Raw genomic sequence first — 13339 nt, 5'->3', positions numbered from 1 at the left:
CACGTGATCCTCGCATCTCAACAGCTATTTGTCAGGCAAAACTTACGTTGTTGTAAGCGACTCACTACATGCAGCCAATCGGACAATACAAGGAAATGTGTTTTTTAGTTTTTTTGCGTACTCTACAGTTCCACTGACTCATGTTTTAATTTGACTTGTATGTCTTTACATTGCACACATCTCGAGATGGACGGTGCATTGACAACGGATTCCAATGATGAGGTTTCCTTACGGAGGAGAAAGAGAGAAGAAGGAGCCGATCCTGTCGGGATCAAATTAGCTAAAACAGAAACAAGCGGGTAACTTTTTGACAGCTATCTAGCGCCCAGTGCAGTGGACTTAGGACAGGCCTCCCTCGCTCTGAGCTGGGCTGTGAACTGCTGCAAAGCGAGTGGTGGATGCGCTCATAGATAAACTCAAACAATCTATAAACTTAAACAAGTTTCACAGTAATGTTTAATTGTCACGCCTTGCAGTTATCACATACCACATCCTACCACTATTTTGCATCAGTTAATTCTGTTTATCAATGACAAAATGAATTATTGTCATTTATTGTATATCCATAGTACCCCTGGGGGTTGCACATCTCATACTCATTCACAATGTAGTCGAGGCGTGTGAGTTCATAGTGAAGATGACACACTAGTACACTGTTGTACATCCATGTAACATCTTATTTCCCCAGTTTGGATCAACCAGATCAACCATCTTGTTTGGATCAACCAGTGGATTTAAGAAGCGTTCATGAAGTCATCAAGTATGGACCCTCACCATTGCCAGGTAGGCTTTAGTGCCGTATGGCTTAAGGACCTGACTGCTTCTGAATTCAGCATTGCTACGACATTGCTTTCATAAACAAGACAATGACAACTTGGCTATGAAAACAGAATCAGACTCCCAGGTTAACCTTTTCATCACATTAACCTGACTCTATTATTTTAAATTCAAAACACAATAGTTAATCATGAATAGCAAAACATGTTACCGAATACACAATAACTGACCAATCAGTGTCATTCTCTTAAAGCCAAGCATTATGACCCAGACACCACTGAGCCAATCAGCTCCAGCCTGCAGACACTGGAGGAACTGTTGTCATGGCGGCGGAGTGAGGCCAACCCCTTTAACGTGGCAACGGTTCCTCTGGCTAATCGGGAGCCATCTCTGGCCAGGTGTCAGCGCAGGACTCTGGTATCCCATGACATGATGGGCGGTTACCTGGACGACAGGTATGCGCTCACTTCTGGGGGGGGGGGGGGGGGGGGTCCTTTTATCATTTTGATGTTTTGATGGTGAACCTTTCACCCCCAGATGAGTATTTAGTATTATGTTCTAGTCACTCAGCAGTCTTATTAAGAGCAAAATACAAAAAAGTGTGTTGCGATGAGAAACAATTGAGACTGGAAATAACCACAAATTGCATATGCGCATCAAAAGAAAGTCCTGTCTGTCCTGAGGTTCGTCCAGGGGGTCGAGGTTGAGGCTCCGTACGCCTTCTACCACTGGCAGTACATCGACATCTTCAACTACTTCACCCACAACATGGTGACCATCCCCCCAGCTGTGTGGACCAATGCTGCACACAAGCACGGGGTGCTCGTCCAGGGTGAGATGCGGAAGCTTGAAATTTGTTCGATTTAATTTCATTCAGTTCAGGTCAGAGATGCATTGAAATGACCCTTAGACAAGAAAGATTCCATTTGGGTTTTTTTCCAACTAGCATTTTTTCAATACTTGGAATTAGATCTGTGTATGTGTTGTGTATGTATGTATGTACGTATGTACGTGCATGCGCACCATATATCAGTGGAAACACCATATTCCAAGGAAACTGTGAGAGGAAGCAGACCCAAAAGTGTTTCCCCTTTCTGTGTGTGTGTGTGTGTGTGTGTGTGTGTATGTATGTGTGTTGTGTATGTATGTATGTATGTCTGTATGTACGTGCATGCACACCATATATCAGTGGAAACACCATATTCCAAGGAAACTGTGAGAGGAAGCAGACCCAAAAGTGTTTCCCCTTTGTGTGTGTGTGTGTGTGTGTGTGTGTGTGTGTGTGTGTGTGTGTGTGTGTGTGTGTGTGTGTGTGTGTGTGTGTGTGTGTGTGTGTCAGTCAGAGGAACTGTCTGACCTGGATCACATTGAGTTACACTGATGGGGCCAAAACATATTTGACAGCAGATAAAATGGAATGTGAAGAGTTGTTGTTGTCTTGTGTGGAACTGATAACGTTATTTTCTATGTTTGGAACTTCTGCTTTCTTCTGATAAGGCCAATATTGAGGGTGATGTAATGTGGCTCTACTTGATTGGTTTAAAAGCCACTGCTCCAACGTGCTGATTATTTGATTGGTTTGTTTAAGTGTCACAGTAAGTGATCAGAGGCTCTGATGGGCTTTCTTCCAGGAACTTTCATCACTGAGTGGACGGATGGGGGGAAGATGTGCGAGGTCTTCCTGAAAGAGGAGGAGTCTTACCGCACTGTAGCTGATAGGCTGGTACAGATCGCTCACTGCTATGGCTTCGATGGCTGGCTCATCAACATAGAGAACACCCTCAGCGTGAGTGATGGGTACCAACCAGCAACTGTGACATCACTACATTTAAACTTATTGTGCTGTATAAAAAAGAATGACTCAATGACACATAATAGTGAAATGACTTGGGAATCAATTGAAATAGAAAAGATACTGAATACTAGTAAAGTACTGTTTTAGTCAGCTTGAGCCTTTCTCAAGATAAGTGTCCTCTTATCTGAAATGTTGATGATCCAAAAGGTTAAATGACTGTGGAATGTATTGTATAAGGGCCTATTACTGTGCAATGCAATGTGCATTGGTCTACAGCTATAGCCATTTCTGAGAATGAGACTAGCCTAAATAATGCTAACATCTGCCTCCCTTACGCCCGCCCCCCCCACCCCCCTGGTTGTAGGAGACGGCGGTGAAGAACACCCCTCTGTTCCTGCGCTACCTGGTGGACCAGATGCATGAGAGAGTCCCTGGCAGCCTGGTGCTGTGGTACGACAGCGTGTTGGAGGACGGCCAGCTGAAATGGCAGAATGAACTCAACCAGTCCAACAGGTGGGGGAGGGGGAGGGGGAGGGGAGGTACTGAGGGAAGTAATGCTAGAAGGGAGGGTTATGATGGGGTGCTGGAGAACACACCTCAAATGGTGGAACAAACCTATTTAAGGGAAGTGAGAGGGGTAGGTATGGGATGGAGTAAGAGGAAGCGGGGGGGGGGAGGTAAGAGGGAGGGTGTATGGGGGATATGGGCGAGATAGGGACGGGGGACCCAGTAAGAATTTGGTTGGTGGCAAGGATGCTGGCTAGAGGACTTGGGCTGTGGGATTGAAGTCTGGGTATCTGGCATGAAAACAAATGACCAATAAACCATTTTATGATGGGAGTGCATTACTGAAGAAAACAACAGATAGATATCACACTTGTCTCCTTTTCTCTCTCGCTCTTTCTCTCTCTCTCTCTCTCTTTCTCTCTGTCTCTCTGTCTCTCTCCCAGAGTGTTTTTCGATGCATGTGACGGTATCTTCACCAACTACAACTGGACAGAGACGAGTCTGGAGGGGATGAAGGCCTATTCAGCAGCCCAGGGCAGAATGGCCGACATCTATGTTGGTGTGGATGTGTTCGCCAGAGGAGAGGTGGTGGGAGGGAAGCTTGAGACCAATAAGGTAAACACTGGTATGTGTGTGTAAATGCGTAAATGCGTAAACGCGTAAACGCCAAGCTCTCTAAAATGCCTCTCCTCTTCCTTAGGCTCTGGAACTCATTCGTAAACATGACTTATCCACGGCCATCTTTGCTCCAGGCTGGGTGTACGAGATCCAAGACAAGACGGAGTTCCGCAAGAACCAGGACAAGTGAGCACCTACTCACATTTGAGTCAATGCATTCTTTTTGGATGCATCATCAGAGTTGCGTTCAGGAAAGTGCAATGCATTGATGGTTATGGAATTTCTAGAGATGATATGATCCCTTATTCTCCATGACAGGCATGTTGTACTATCTGCCGATTTGAATCTTCCTTGGGCCCAACGGAAAGCAATCCAACTTGTCTACTCAATTTACACTTTCTACTTGGGCAAGGGCACAAATTACACATTTGACCTTTTGAGAATGCCCTTATAATAATGGAATGGATCATGTTGATATATATTTTATACTCATGGGGGTTACCTGATTTGATTTGCACCCTGGGACACCCCCCTGTAATAAAACCCCTTGTCTTTGCCAGAGATAACACCATAGGGATCCAAGTGGTTCTATATTGTTATCTACTACTTCAAACGATCCCTCAAAACCCATCTTTTTAAACTTGCTTTTAATCATTCATATTAATCAACTGTTTTTGTTTTTACTGACTGTGCTTTTGTTTAACTTTTTATTGATCTATCTATTCCTGTTCTCTCCATAGAATGTAGTGTTTTTGAGTGCTGAGAAAAGCGCTATACAAAATAAATGTATTATTATTATTATTATTATTACTATGGTTGACATCCTTGTATGTCATATCCTGTTTTCAGGTTCTGGGCTCTTCTCTCTGACTTCCTGTATGTCCACCGTCCGACCTCGCCCCTCCCCTTCATCTCGTCCTTCTGCCAGGGATTTGGGAAGAGCCTCTACTGGAAAGGACAGGTACCACACAGCAGCAACATGAACATGGAATAACTAGAACAGACGTAGACTGTGTGTGTGTGTGATATTTTTACCTGTCTGCTACTGGTGGATAATCTAAATACTCCCTGTGCTTTTTTATTAAACTCTTGACATGGTCGCTTACAGTTTTCATCAAGAGGCCAGAGTTATTCCTGGTCAATTGAAGTAGTCAGGAAAAACTCCTGGCCCTATTCATTGCACTGCTCTAGCTACCTCTAAGTGTGTGTGTGTGTGTGTGTGTGTGTGTGTGTGTGTGTGTGTGTGTGTGTGTGTGTGTGTGTGTGTGTGTGTGTGTGTGTGTGTGTGTGTGTGTGTGTGTGTGTGTGTGTGTGTGTGTGTGTGTGTGTGTGTGTGTGTGTGTTCCCCTTATGTGTAGCTGGAGGTGCAGAGGAGCTGGTTCAATCTGAATGCCCAAGAGCTGCAGCCGCTGTACTACTCAGAGCCACTGGAGGGGGAGGGCTGGCTGAGGACCCGAGGCTGCCCTGAGGGTGCCTGGAACGGGGGCAGCTCTCTGCTCATAGAGGGCCTTATCCCCTCCAACCTCTCCAAGGTTTGTGCCAGGTAGGTGTGAGTGTGTGTGTACATGTAGGTGGAGAGGTAGTTACTTTTCTTCAACATAAGTCTCTTAAGTCTCTCTCTCTCTCTCTCTCTCTCAGTATCTTCTCTCTGCAAGTGCCCCTGGCCTTGAGGACGTTTGTGTCCTTCATCTATAAGCCGTCTCCTGGGGTCACTGTCTCTCTGGAGCTGAAGACCACCGACGCTGCGCTCTGCACACACAGTGGCGTCCAGGAACTACCCAGTAAGTTACTGACTGACCTCATCATCCCTCGCCTTTACTCACTGACATCATTATTATACGCAGCTCACCCCAGAGCCACACAGTGAAGTCATCATTGTTGGCCTCACACAATAAATAATTCCTATGACTTCATGTATGTGTAATAGAGTAATATTGTATAGCAAAACTGTGTGTGTGTGTGTGTGTGTGTGTGTGTGTGTGTGTGTGTGTGTGTGTGTGTGTGTGTGTGTGTGTGTGTGTGTGTTCGTGTTCGTGTTCGTGTTCGTGTTCGTGTTCGTGTTCAGCCAGTAGTGTTCATGCTGCAGCCTTGGGTGAAGACAACAAGTTGATGAGGCAGTTTATTCAGAGCTGTGGACAGTGGAATCCAGAAGGGTGGACCGTGAGGTAAGAAAAACAAAAAAAACCTTGCAAGTTGCTGAAAGTTCAATGCTACTCTACTCATGAGCACCAAGGTGAAGGTGAATAGGCTGAATAGATTTCTGCTTCTGTTTACCCAACAAGTTCTACATGAGTGTTCAATGGAAAGAGGCTGAGGAAAGGAAGATGTTGTACCTTCTATCTTTTTTCACCTGTTCTTACTCTCTCTCTGTGTGTGTGTGTGTGTGTGTGTGTGTGTGTGTGTGTGTGTGTGTGTGTGTGTGTGTGTGTGTGTGTGTGTGTGTGTGTGTGTGTGTGCGTGCTTGCAGGTGTTCCTTGCTGGAGCTGAGGGGCTGTGCACTGAGGGACGTTTGTGTGAGCGTGCTCAGGGAAGGAGAGGCTCAGGACACCCCCTTCTCCTGCAGGGTTGGGGAGATCATGGTAAGAGAGATGAGCCTGTAGTGCCATTATCAACCAATTCCAAGCCTTTAGTGCTGGTTTCCTGAACCAGATTGAGCCTGATCCCATAATGCTCAATGGCGAATCTCTATTGAAAGTGATTGTCAGCCCAAGAGTAGGTTTCATCTAGGCTCAGGAAACCAGCCCATAGTGATTTGTCCACTAGAGGGCTTTCTTTGGCACTGTTCTGTGCTGGCCTGTCTGGGTTTGTTAAAGTATTAATGCCTTTCTTTACCCCTCTCCCTCCCTCCATTCCCCCAGGTCCTAGATGCTGACAGTCTGACCGTGCCCCCTCTCGCTGTCCAGGGTGTGTGTGTATATGACGTGGTGTGGCTGAGGGGTGTGGGCACCTCCCCTGACTTCACCCCCCGACTCTACCTCAATGCCACCTTGCGCTGGCGCTACCCAGCCCAGTTGGTGCGCCACTTCCGGGTGTACTGGCGGCGGATGAGGGGCCCGGACCCTCGGATACCCCCCGGAAAACTGGTTCTAGTGGGTCGAGCTTATTCCACTTTGTTTCGGGTGTCGGAGCTTGCCATTCCGGACCCACCAGGATTAATGGAGCTTGTGGTGGAACCGGTGACCAGAGAAGGGTTCCTTGTTCCAGAGACCCACTGGGGGAGACGCAGCCTTACCTATACGGAGGAACAAACTGTCTCATCATAGAGAAAAGGACTGGACTTACTGTACTTCCTGCTTTCTGTTCCTAATGTTAATTATATTATTGTTAAGAATAATTGCTTGCCACCGGTTGGTAAACTCCTACCAGTCAGTCTCCACTTGTCAGTACATCAGTAAATTTGTTATTAACTGACCCGCCTGGATAAATGAAGGTTACATTGAAACATTTTAAAAAGTAAGGGAAACACTGCCTTAGAGAACCTTTCTTTCCATCTCCTTATCCTCAGTACATAACTGTTGTCTTATCTGCCATATAACTTAAGAGTGAAGTTTTGTCTGGGTTAGGGTTAGTTTCTCCTCAAATAGGTTGTGGGGAGGATAAACTGATCCTAGATCTTCTCCCTGAGACCCACCTCTTCTCTCTGTTCAAACAAGGGCTCCGATATTCTTTTAAGCTGAATGCCATTCCTCTTCTCTGTATCTTGTGTATCCGCTTGCTTTTTTTTTAGGAAGTTATAAGCTTTGCAGAGCATATTTATGGAATTTCTCACTTTTGCAGCTTTTAAAGAACAATTGTATGATGCAGTGTTTTTACAGACGACTCTATTGCTCTTAAAATGAAGAATATAACATGTATGGAAAAATAAATAAACTACATTCCATAACTTCCCCCCCTCAACATCTCAAGTACAGCTTTCAATGTCAGTTCAAAAGATTATGCTCAATTTCCGATCTGAAAAAAAACAAGACAATTAGAAAAAAGGTTTTATTGTTCTCATGGCCAAATTTACAAAGAAAACCATCAACATTAAGACAAGGATCTTTAGAATTCCTGATAAGAGCATTATGGAGAGAAGAATACTGAGATTTAAGGTTGGAGAAGTATGCTGGATTGTGCAGTTGATTTCATTGGTGATTTGGTGATTCTTGCTGATTGTCTAAAAAGGATGAAGAGCCATTCCAGCTGGCATTTGTGTGGTGTGTGTGTGTGTGTGTGCATTTCAGGATCAGGCCTGCTGGGTCACCATCTTCAGCATCTGCAGAGCCATGGGCCCCTGGTCTGAGGGGATCTGTAACAGAACAGAGAGAAATGCATCATGAGTACCACTGACAACTTACACCTGATGGACGCACCACTGACAACTTACACCTGATGGACGCAGCAGAACAGCAACCTGTGCATGGCGTAGGTTGCTGTTCTTCTGCATCCATCCTGTGGATGAGGAAAGACGAAGCTCCACAGCTCTGCTATAGCCTGTATGTCCCTCACCATGTGGCCAGCCTTGAGGATCCAGAAGAAGGCAAAGTTCTTGTAGGTCTTACAGAAGGCTCCCGTCACGCCCGGTGAGACGGGGTCATCCAAAGGTGTCCATCTCAGGCTGCTGAAGCCTGGTAGACCCGCCCACTTCAGCTGCTTCACCCACTGCTCCTGACCTGTGTCCATCACCAAACACAACCAATGATCAGTCTGGGGCCAACACCAAACACAATCCATTGTGGCCAACATTCTCTCCATCAATGTATAACAGTGTGTATTCTCGACTTCCACAATTCTACATGTCACTTTATTTTCAAATATCTAAGGGTTGATCTTATTCCTTTAAGATTTGTGAACCTTATGGTAATTCTCTTTTGCCACCATGTTATCTTAGTCCTTCTCTTGTATGAAAAGAGTCAATGTTTGAGGGTGATTGGACACCACAACAGTGGTGGATGGATTTGTATATCGGTGTATTCTCTGGTGACCAGTTGTAGTCATACCCATGGTGTCCACTATGAGGTCCAGCTGCCCGTTGTAGACAGTGACATTGACACCAGCATCCAGAAGCTGGTCAACGACATCTACCACAGGCTTCATGAAGTCTCCTGCCATACTGCTGAACACGTTCTCTGCCTGAGCTACATACAGAAAGCGACAGAGAGAGAGAAGAGACAGAGGAAAATGTAAGAAATAAAAGCATAATGTTTAAATTGCCTTCACAATAAAATTAGAAATCACTTTCTACTGAACTTTTCATCTAAGATTGGCAAAATAACTAAATAGCAGGCAGTAGATTACCTCCCCAGGTGACATTCTGAGGGATGATCCCTAGCTTCTTCCTGATTTGTCCGTTCATCAACTGGCTAAGTGACTTGCGGTGGAGGGGGTGAATGTGATTGTGCATTAGCACAGCTGAAGGGGGAAGCATGGGGGGAAAAGCACCAGAAACTTAACAACAAGTACTTACTCAAACAGGGTTATTGCATCAATATGAGCAAGAATACTTTATTTTTTTAATAAAATAAAAATTTCTGGCAAGTTTAAAATTGATATGAAAGGTTTTACTTACAGAGGAATCCTTCTCCTGCCACCTTTGTCATTTTCTCATCAGGGTCCTGGGTGAGGATGTTATAGAAGTTGACACTATTTGTATTCTGAAATAAAGAGAGAGCAGGTGAAAGGAAGAACTGGTGAGAGAGCACATATTAAACCAGACACCACATTTTGCATACTCCACCACTATCGTTGCTACTGTGAGTGTTGTTAACACTACAAAGTTAACATAACATAAGCCTTTTTTCTTACAATGTACACCATCCTCAACCAACATGAAAACTAAAAGAAAATACTCCTTGGAAGAACAGGTGTCACAAGTTAACAGGACTCAGAACTGAACGATATGGTAAATGAGATCCAGTGTCTGTGTCCACTGACCTGCTCCACCACACTCTCAGTGACAGACCACAGCTCTGTGGCCTTCTCGTAGAGGCCCTGCTCCACTGCCTTCTTCACCGCCTCCGCAGCACTGGTCACCTCCGCCAGGCCGACGTCATCCAGCAGGGACTGGGATATAAAGGGCAATGGGATGAAATAACTACACTACCCAGCATGCCTATGCCTTTCCGAGAAAACTCAGGGAGTTTACTCGGCAGAGAGAAATATAATGGGGGGGGGGGGGGGGGGGGTTGCAAGGACTCTCATAAAATAATCCAAACCATAAACAAATCTGTGTGTACAATAAAACCAACACACAAGCTTTCACTAGGCAGTGAGTAGGAGTTTTACTCACGGTGGTGTAGAGATAAGGCCCCCAGGTCATGACAGAGTCTGCAGACAAGAGGAAGAAAAAGTTGCTTAGCAGTGCAACTCATCAGAACTCATGACATCACTGCCTCTGCAGTCAGGAGGGGACACTCTAGCTATCCTGAGTGACTTTGACCTGAGCAGTACAACAGCTTTCTCATGCATGAATTATGACATGCAGCCAAAGACGGTTTTAGGAGAAGAGGACAAAGCTGTGTTAGCTGAACTGTTTGTTCCAGCTAATCATATTTAGACCACATCAGGAACAGATCACTTCAGGTGAAGTTAGAGATGATATACTGCAGGGTCTGAAAAGGGCAAGATTACTGTGAATATGAATGAGTAAGACGTAAGTCACAAGTGTGTGTATGTGCATGTATGTATGTATGTATGTATGCATGTGTTTAAGATGTTCTAATGAGGATGTACTGAAGTTCTTAGAGCTTGGTGTTCATCGTTTGTTTTCTGATGTTTAAGAAGGGGATATAGTGTAACTTTGAGGGCTGTGTTCAGGTGCTCTTAAAAAGGTACTCTGGAGTTCATATTTGATGATTTGAGGCAAAAACTGACCCAGTGGGGAGATCCAGGAGTCTCCTAAAGCCACCCCCGCAAAGTTGCATTTTAGTGTGCCTTTCTCTACGGCCTAGACAAGAGAAAGAAAATCTCTATTAAACATTTTTATTTCTCTCTCTCACACACACACACACACAGGAATGGCGCATGATCTCACAGTGCAGTGGTTAGTGTGGGTGGAGATTTTAGGAAGTGGATACTAACTGACACCAAAGCAATTTGGTTCCTCTATCTGTCATACTTTACTCAGCACATGACAATGAATGTTGTAGTCTTGGGATTTGAAAACCAAGTACCTAGCTCAGACATGTTTCATTGGTCCCATTCAGTCACAGTAGCTAGCCTTTCATTTCGACATTTACAAAAGCACAAAGACAGGAGAAGCACGCGCGCACACACACACACACACACACACACACACACACACACCTTAGTGAGTTCCAATGAGATAGCTGCTGCCATTTTCCCTCCATAAGACTCAGAGAATATGTAGAATGGGACAGTCTGTGGAGAAAGAGACATTTTGTTCAAATATATCAAAAGTACCCATCGACTTTACTCGCAGCTAGTTCATCTAATTCATATTTCATGCAATGGAATCCAAAAACGTATCAAACAAAAGGAAAACAGAGGTCCTGTTTAAACATCTTTAAACATGCGGGGGTAAAGCATACCTGGAATTCTTTACTCTTAGCGAAGAAGTGTTTGAGCAGAACCAGCATGTCTGAGGCCACCGTAGCCACGTCTGTGGCGTAAGCATCTGGTGTGTCTGCGTAGCTAAAGCCCGTCCCTACTGGGTTATCCACAAACAGCACACTGGCAGCCTGGACCTGCAGGCCAAATCAAACAACATAGCACCTGTATTCTAGTTCCATGTCTAGTATAAAAGCAACTCCTATCCCTCATCACATGAATCAAATATCTATTCCATGATGGCAGACTAGAGACTGATGCTAGTCATTTGTGTTCAGTATGGACTGGGTGTGTCAACAGGAGAAAAAGGTAACATGTAGTGAATCATTTATCACATAAACTACCATGTGTAATATCTTTGAGAGATGTATACGCTTCTGTGCCCACTGCCCAGACAGCAGTGTGTATTACCCAGTTGCTTTTTCTAGGCTGCAGGTCCCTGTCCAGGGGTCCAATCTCCTCAAAGTTCCCAAAGCCACTGCCCGATCCTCCTGGGCCGCCCTGGGAAGACATGAACAATTTACAGAGCTTGGTTTCGTGGTAGCGCTGCCTTCTGCACATTGGCAGAGGATCAAATCCTCATGACTGTCCATTCCTATCATCCTTCTCTCATAGGTTTCCCCCCCTAATTCACATGTTTCTTTCCCAAAATACATTAGGAGAGTGGTATCAGTCCCCCCCCCCCCACCATTGTGTGATTTAATCAAACTTTATCTGTGATTTCTAAAACAGATTCCCCCTCTATCAGGTTACTGAGGTGCGAGGACAGGTCAGGCAACCTACCTGCAGCCACATCACAAGCGGCAGCTGAGTGTAGCTCGCTGACGGGTTGTCTGCATAGTAGAGCCACCAGAACATGTGTGCCCCCTCGCGTACATCTACGTAGCCCCATGACTCCTTGGCTTTCAGTGGATTCGAGAACCCTACGTATGAGAAATGGGAGGCTATTTAAGACTATGCACAACAACATTGACATTTTGTAGCCCTTGGACAAGTGGTATTTTCTTGTCCTGATTAAGGGGCAAAGTTCGGTTGCCATCCTCATACGGTCAGGGCGACCACAGATCTTAGATACAAAGGCAAGTCGTGTCGGCCCGAACGAGTTTTACAGCCACTAGCTAGCGCATGATGATGACTTCCAGCTGCGTCAAGCCAACTTTCGCTTTGACAAAGAAAATAGTTAAAAGGCGGCGATAGCTTGGCTAGATGATAGGGAACTCATATAGTTGTATAGACATATAGTTGTAGCTAGCTTTAAAGTTAACTGTCAGTACGGTTAGTTTCTCATTAGCCTTACGGCTACAGCCTTTGTACATCTGTTACTGATTTCTCTCGAACACACCGGTCTCTCTGCGCAGAGAAGGCAAAAGGCAAGCCCTGTAGCCGTCCACAGTTTCCTATGTGAAAATTCTTGACTGCACAGTCGATATCTGACATGATAATCTCAAGAACCACATACCCGTTCCAATGACCATGATCAGCATCAATACAACGCCGCAGGCGCCTGTTCTAGAACACCTCATATTGTCCAAAAATCACTGCTCTCAGAGTCTGACTGGACGACCAAATCACCGACAACTTGATGCTAACGCTTGTGTTTAGGTGTGATCCTTAATCACATGATAAAAATGATCAGCTGACCTCAAATCCAGCCACACTAATACTATCGAAGTGAATACGCACCGACCAACGCGTACGGATGATCACGGCGAGGGAAATTATCAGTGTGTAGTGAATGTAATTTACATAATTCACCCTTGTTCTTAAGTGTGGTTCTACACTGTTATTTCATGCAGTTGTTTAATGTGTTATGCATGTAAGTATGACTGTTCCGGGATCGTGGTCCTGTGTGTGTGATGACGTTGTGCCCCATGCTTGTTTGGTTACTGGACAGCGCCATCTTACGCTTCAGTGGTTTTTTGCTAGTCAAATAAACGAGACACACATTCGTGTGCTCAACTTGAGAAATTGTTTCTTGCGATTCAATGCAATTTCCACAAGTGGATGAAATGTTTTCGCTGACTGGCGGCGCAAGGGTGTGGGGGAGGTGGAGCTCCGCTGTTTGAGCCGAAAAAAGACACGGTTCCCAGAGGA

The 13339-nt window shown here is 45.1% G+C and overlaps 2 protein-coding genes across 2 annotated transcripts; one reads left to right on the top strand and one right to left on the bottom strand.

Annotated features, from left to right (window-relative positions):
• The first annotated feature begins 153 nt into the window (after positions 1-153).
• On the top strand, positions 154-7824 carry engase (endo-beta-N-acetylglucosaminidase). Its single transcript, XM_083677760.1, has 14 exons — positions 154-299; positions 689-783; positions 1031-1232; positions 1461-1609; positions 2409-2563; positions 2937-3085; positions 3523-3694; positions 3780-3883; positions 4547-4658; positions 5056-5240; positions 5336-5478; positions 5763-5862; positions 6165-6276; positions 6556-7824. Exons 1-14 carry the CDS (start codon positions 160-162, stop codon positions 6958-6960), a joined length of 2223 nt encoding a protein of 740 aa, XP_083533886.1. The 5' UTR covers positions 154-159; the 3' UTR covers positions 6961-7824.
• Positions 7668-13023, bottom strand: scpep1 (serine carboxypeptidase 1). Its single transcript, XM_083677761.1, has 13 exons — positions 12705-13023; positions 12029-12168; positions 11657-11746; positions 11227-11382; positions 10982-11056; positions 10550-10622; positions 9966-10003; positions 9611-9739; positions 9246-9330; positions 8975-9088; positions 8677-8814; positions 8186-8349; positions 7668-7985 (listed from the first exon to the last, which is right to left on the bottom strand). The coding sequence occupies exons 1-13, from the start codon at positions 12766-12768 to the stop codon at positions 7923-7925; spliced, it is 1329 nt and encodes a 442-aa protein (XP_083533887.1). The 5' UTR covers positions 12769-13023; the 3' UTR covers positions 7668-7922.
• Positions 13024-13339: the final 316 nt, after the last annotated feature.

This window comes from Argentina silus (assembly GCF_951799395.1).
Source record: "Argentina silus genome assembly, chromosome: 9".
In the NCBI taxonomy this organism is placed as follows: domain Eukaryota; kingdom Metazoa; phylum Chordata; class Actinopteri; order Argentiniformes; family Argentinidae; genus Argentina; species Argentina silus.
Note: the sequence above shows the minus strand (reverse complement) of the source record. Positions and strands in the feature narration are given on the sequence as shown.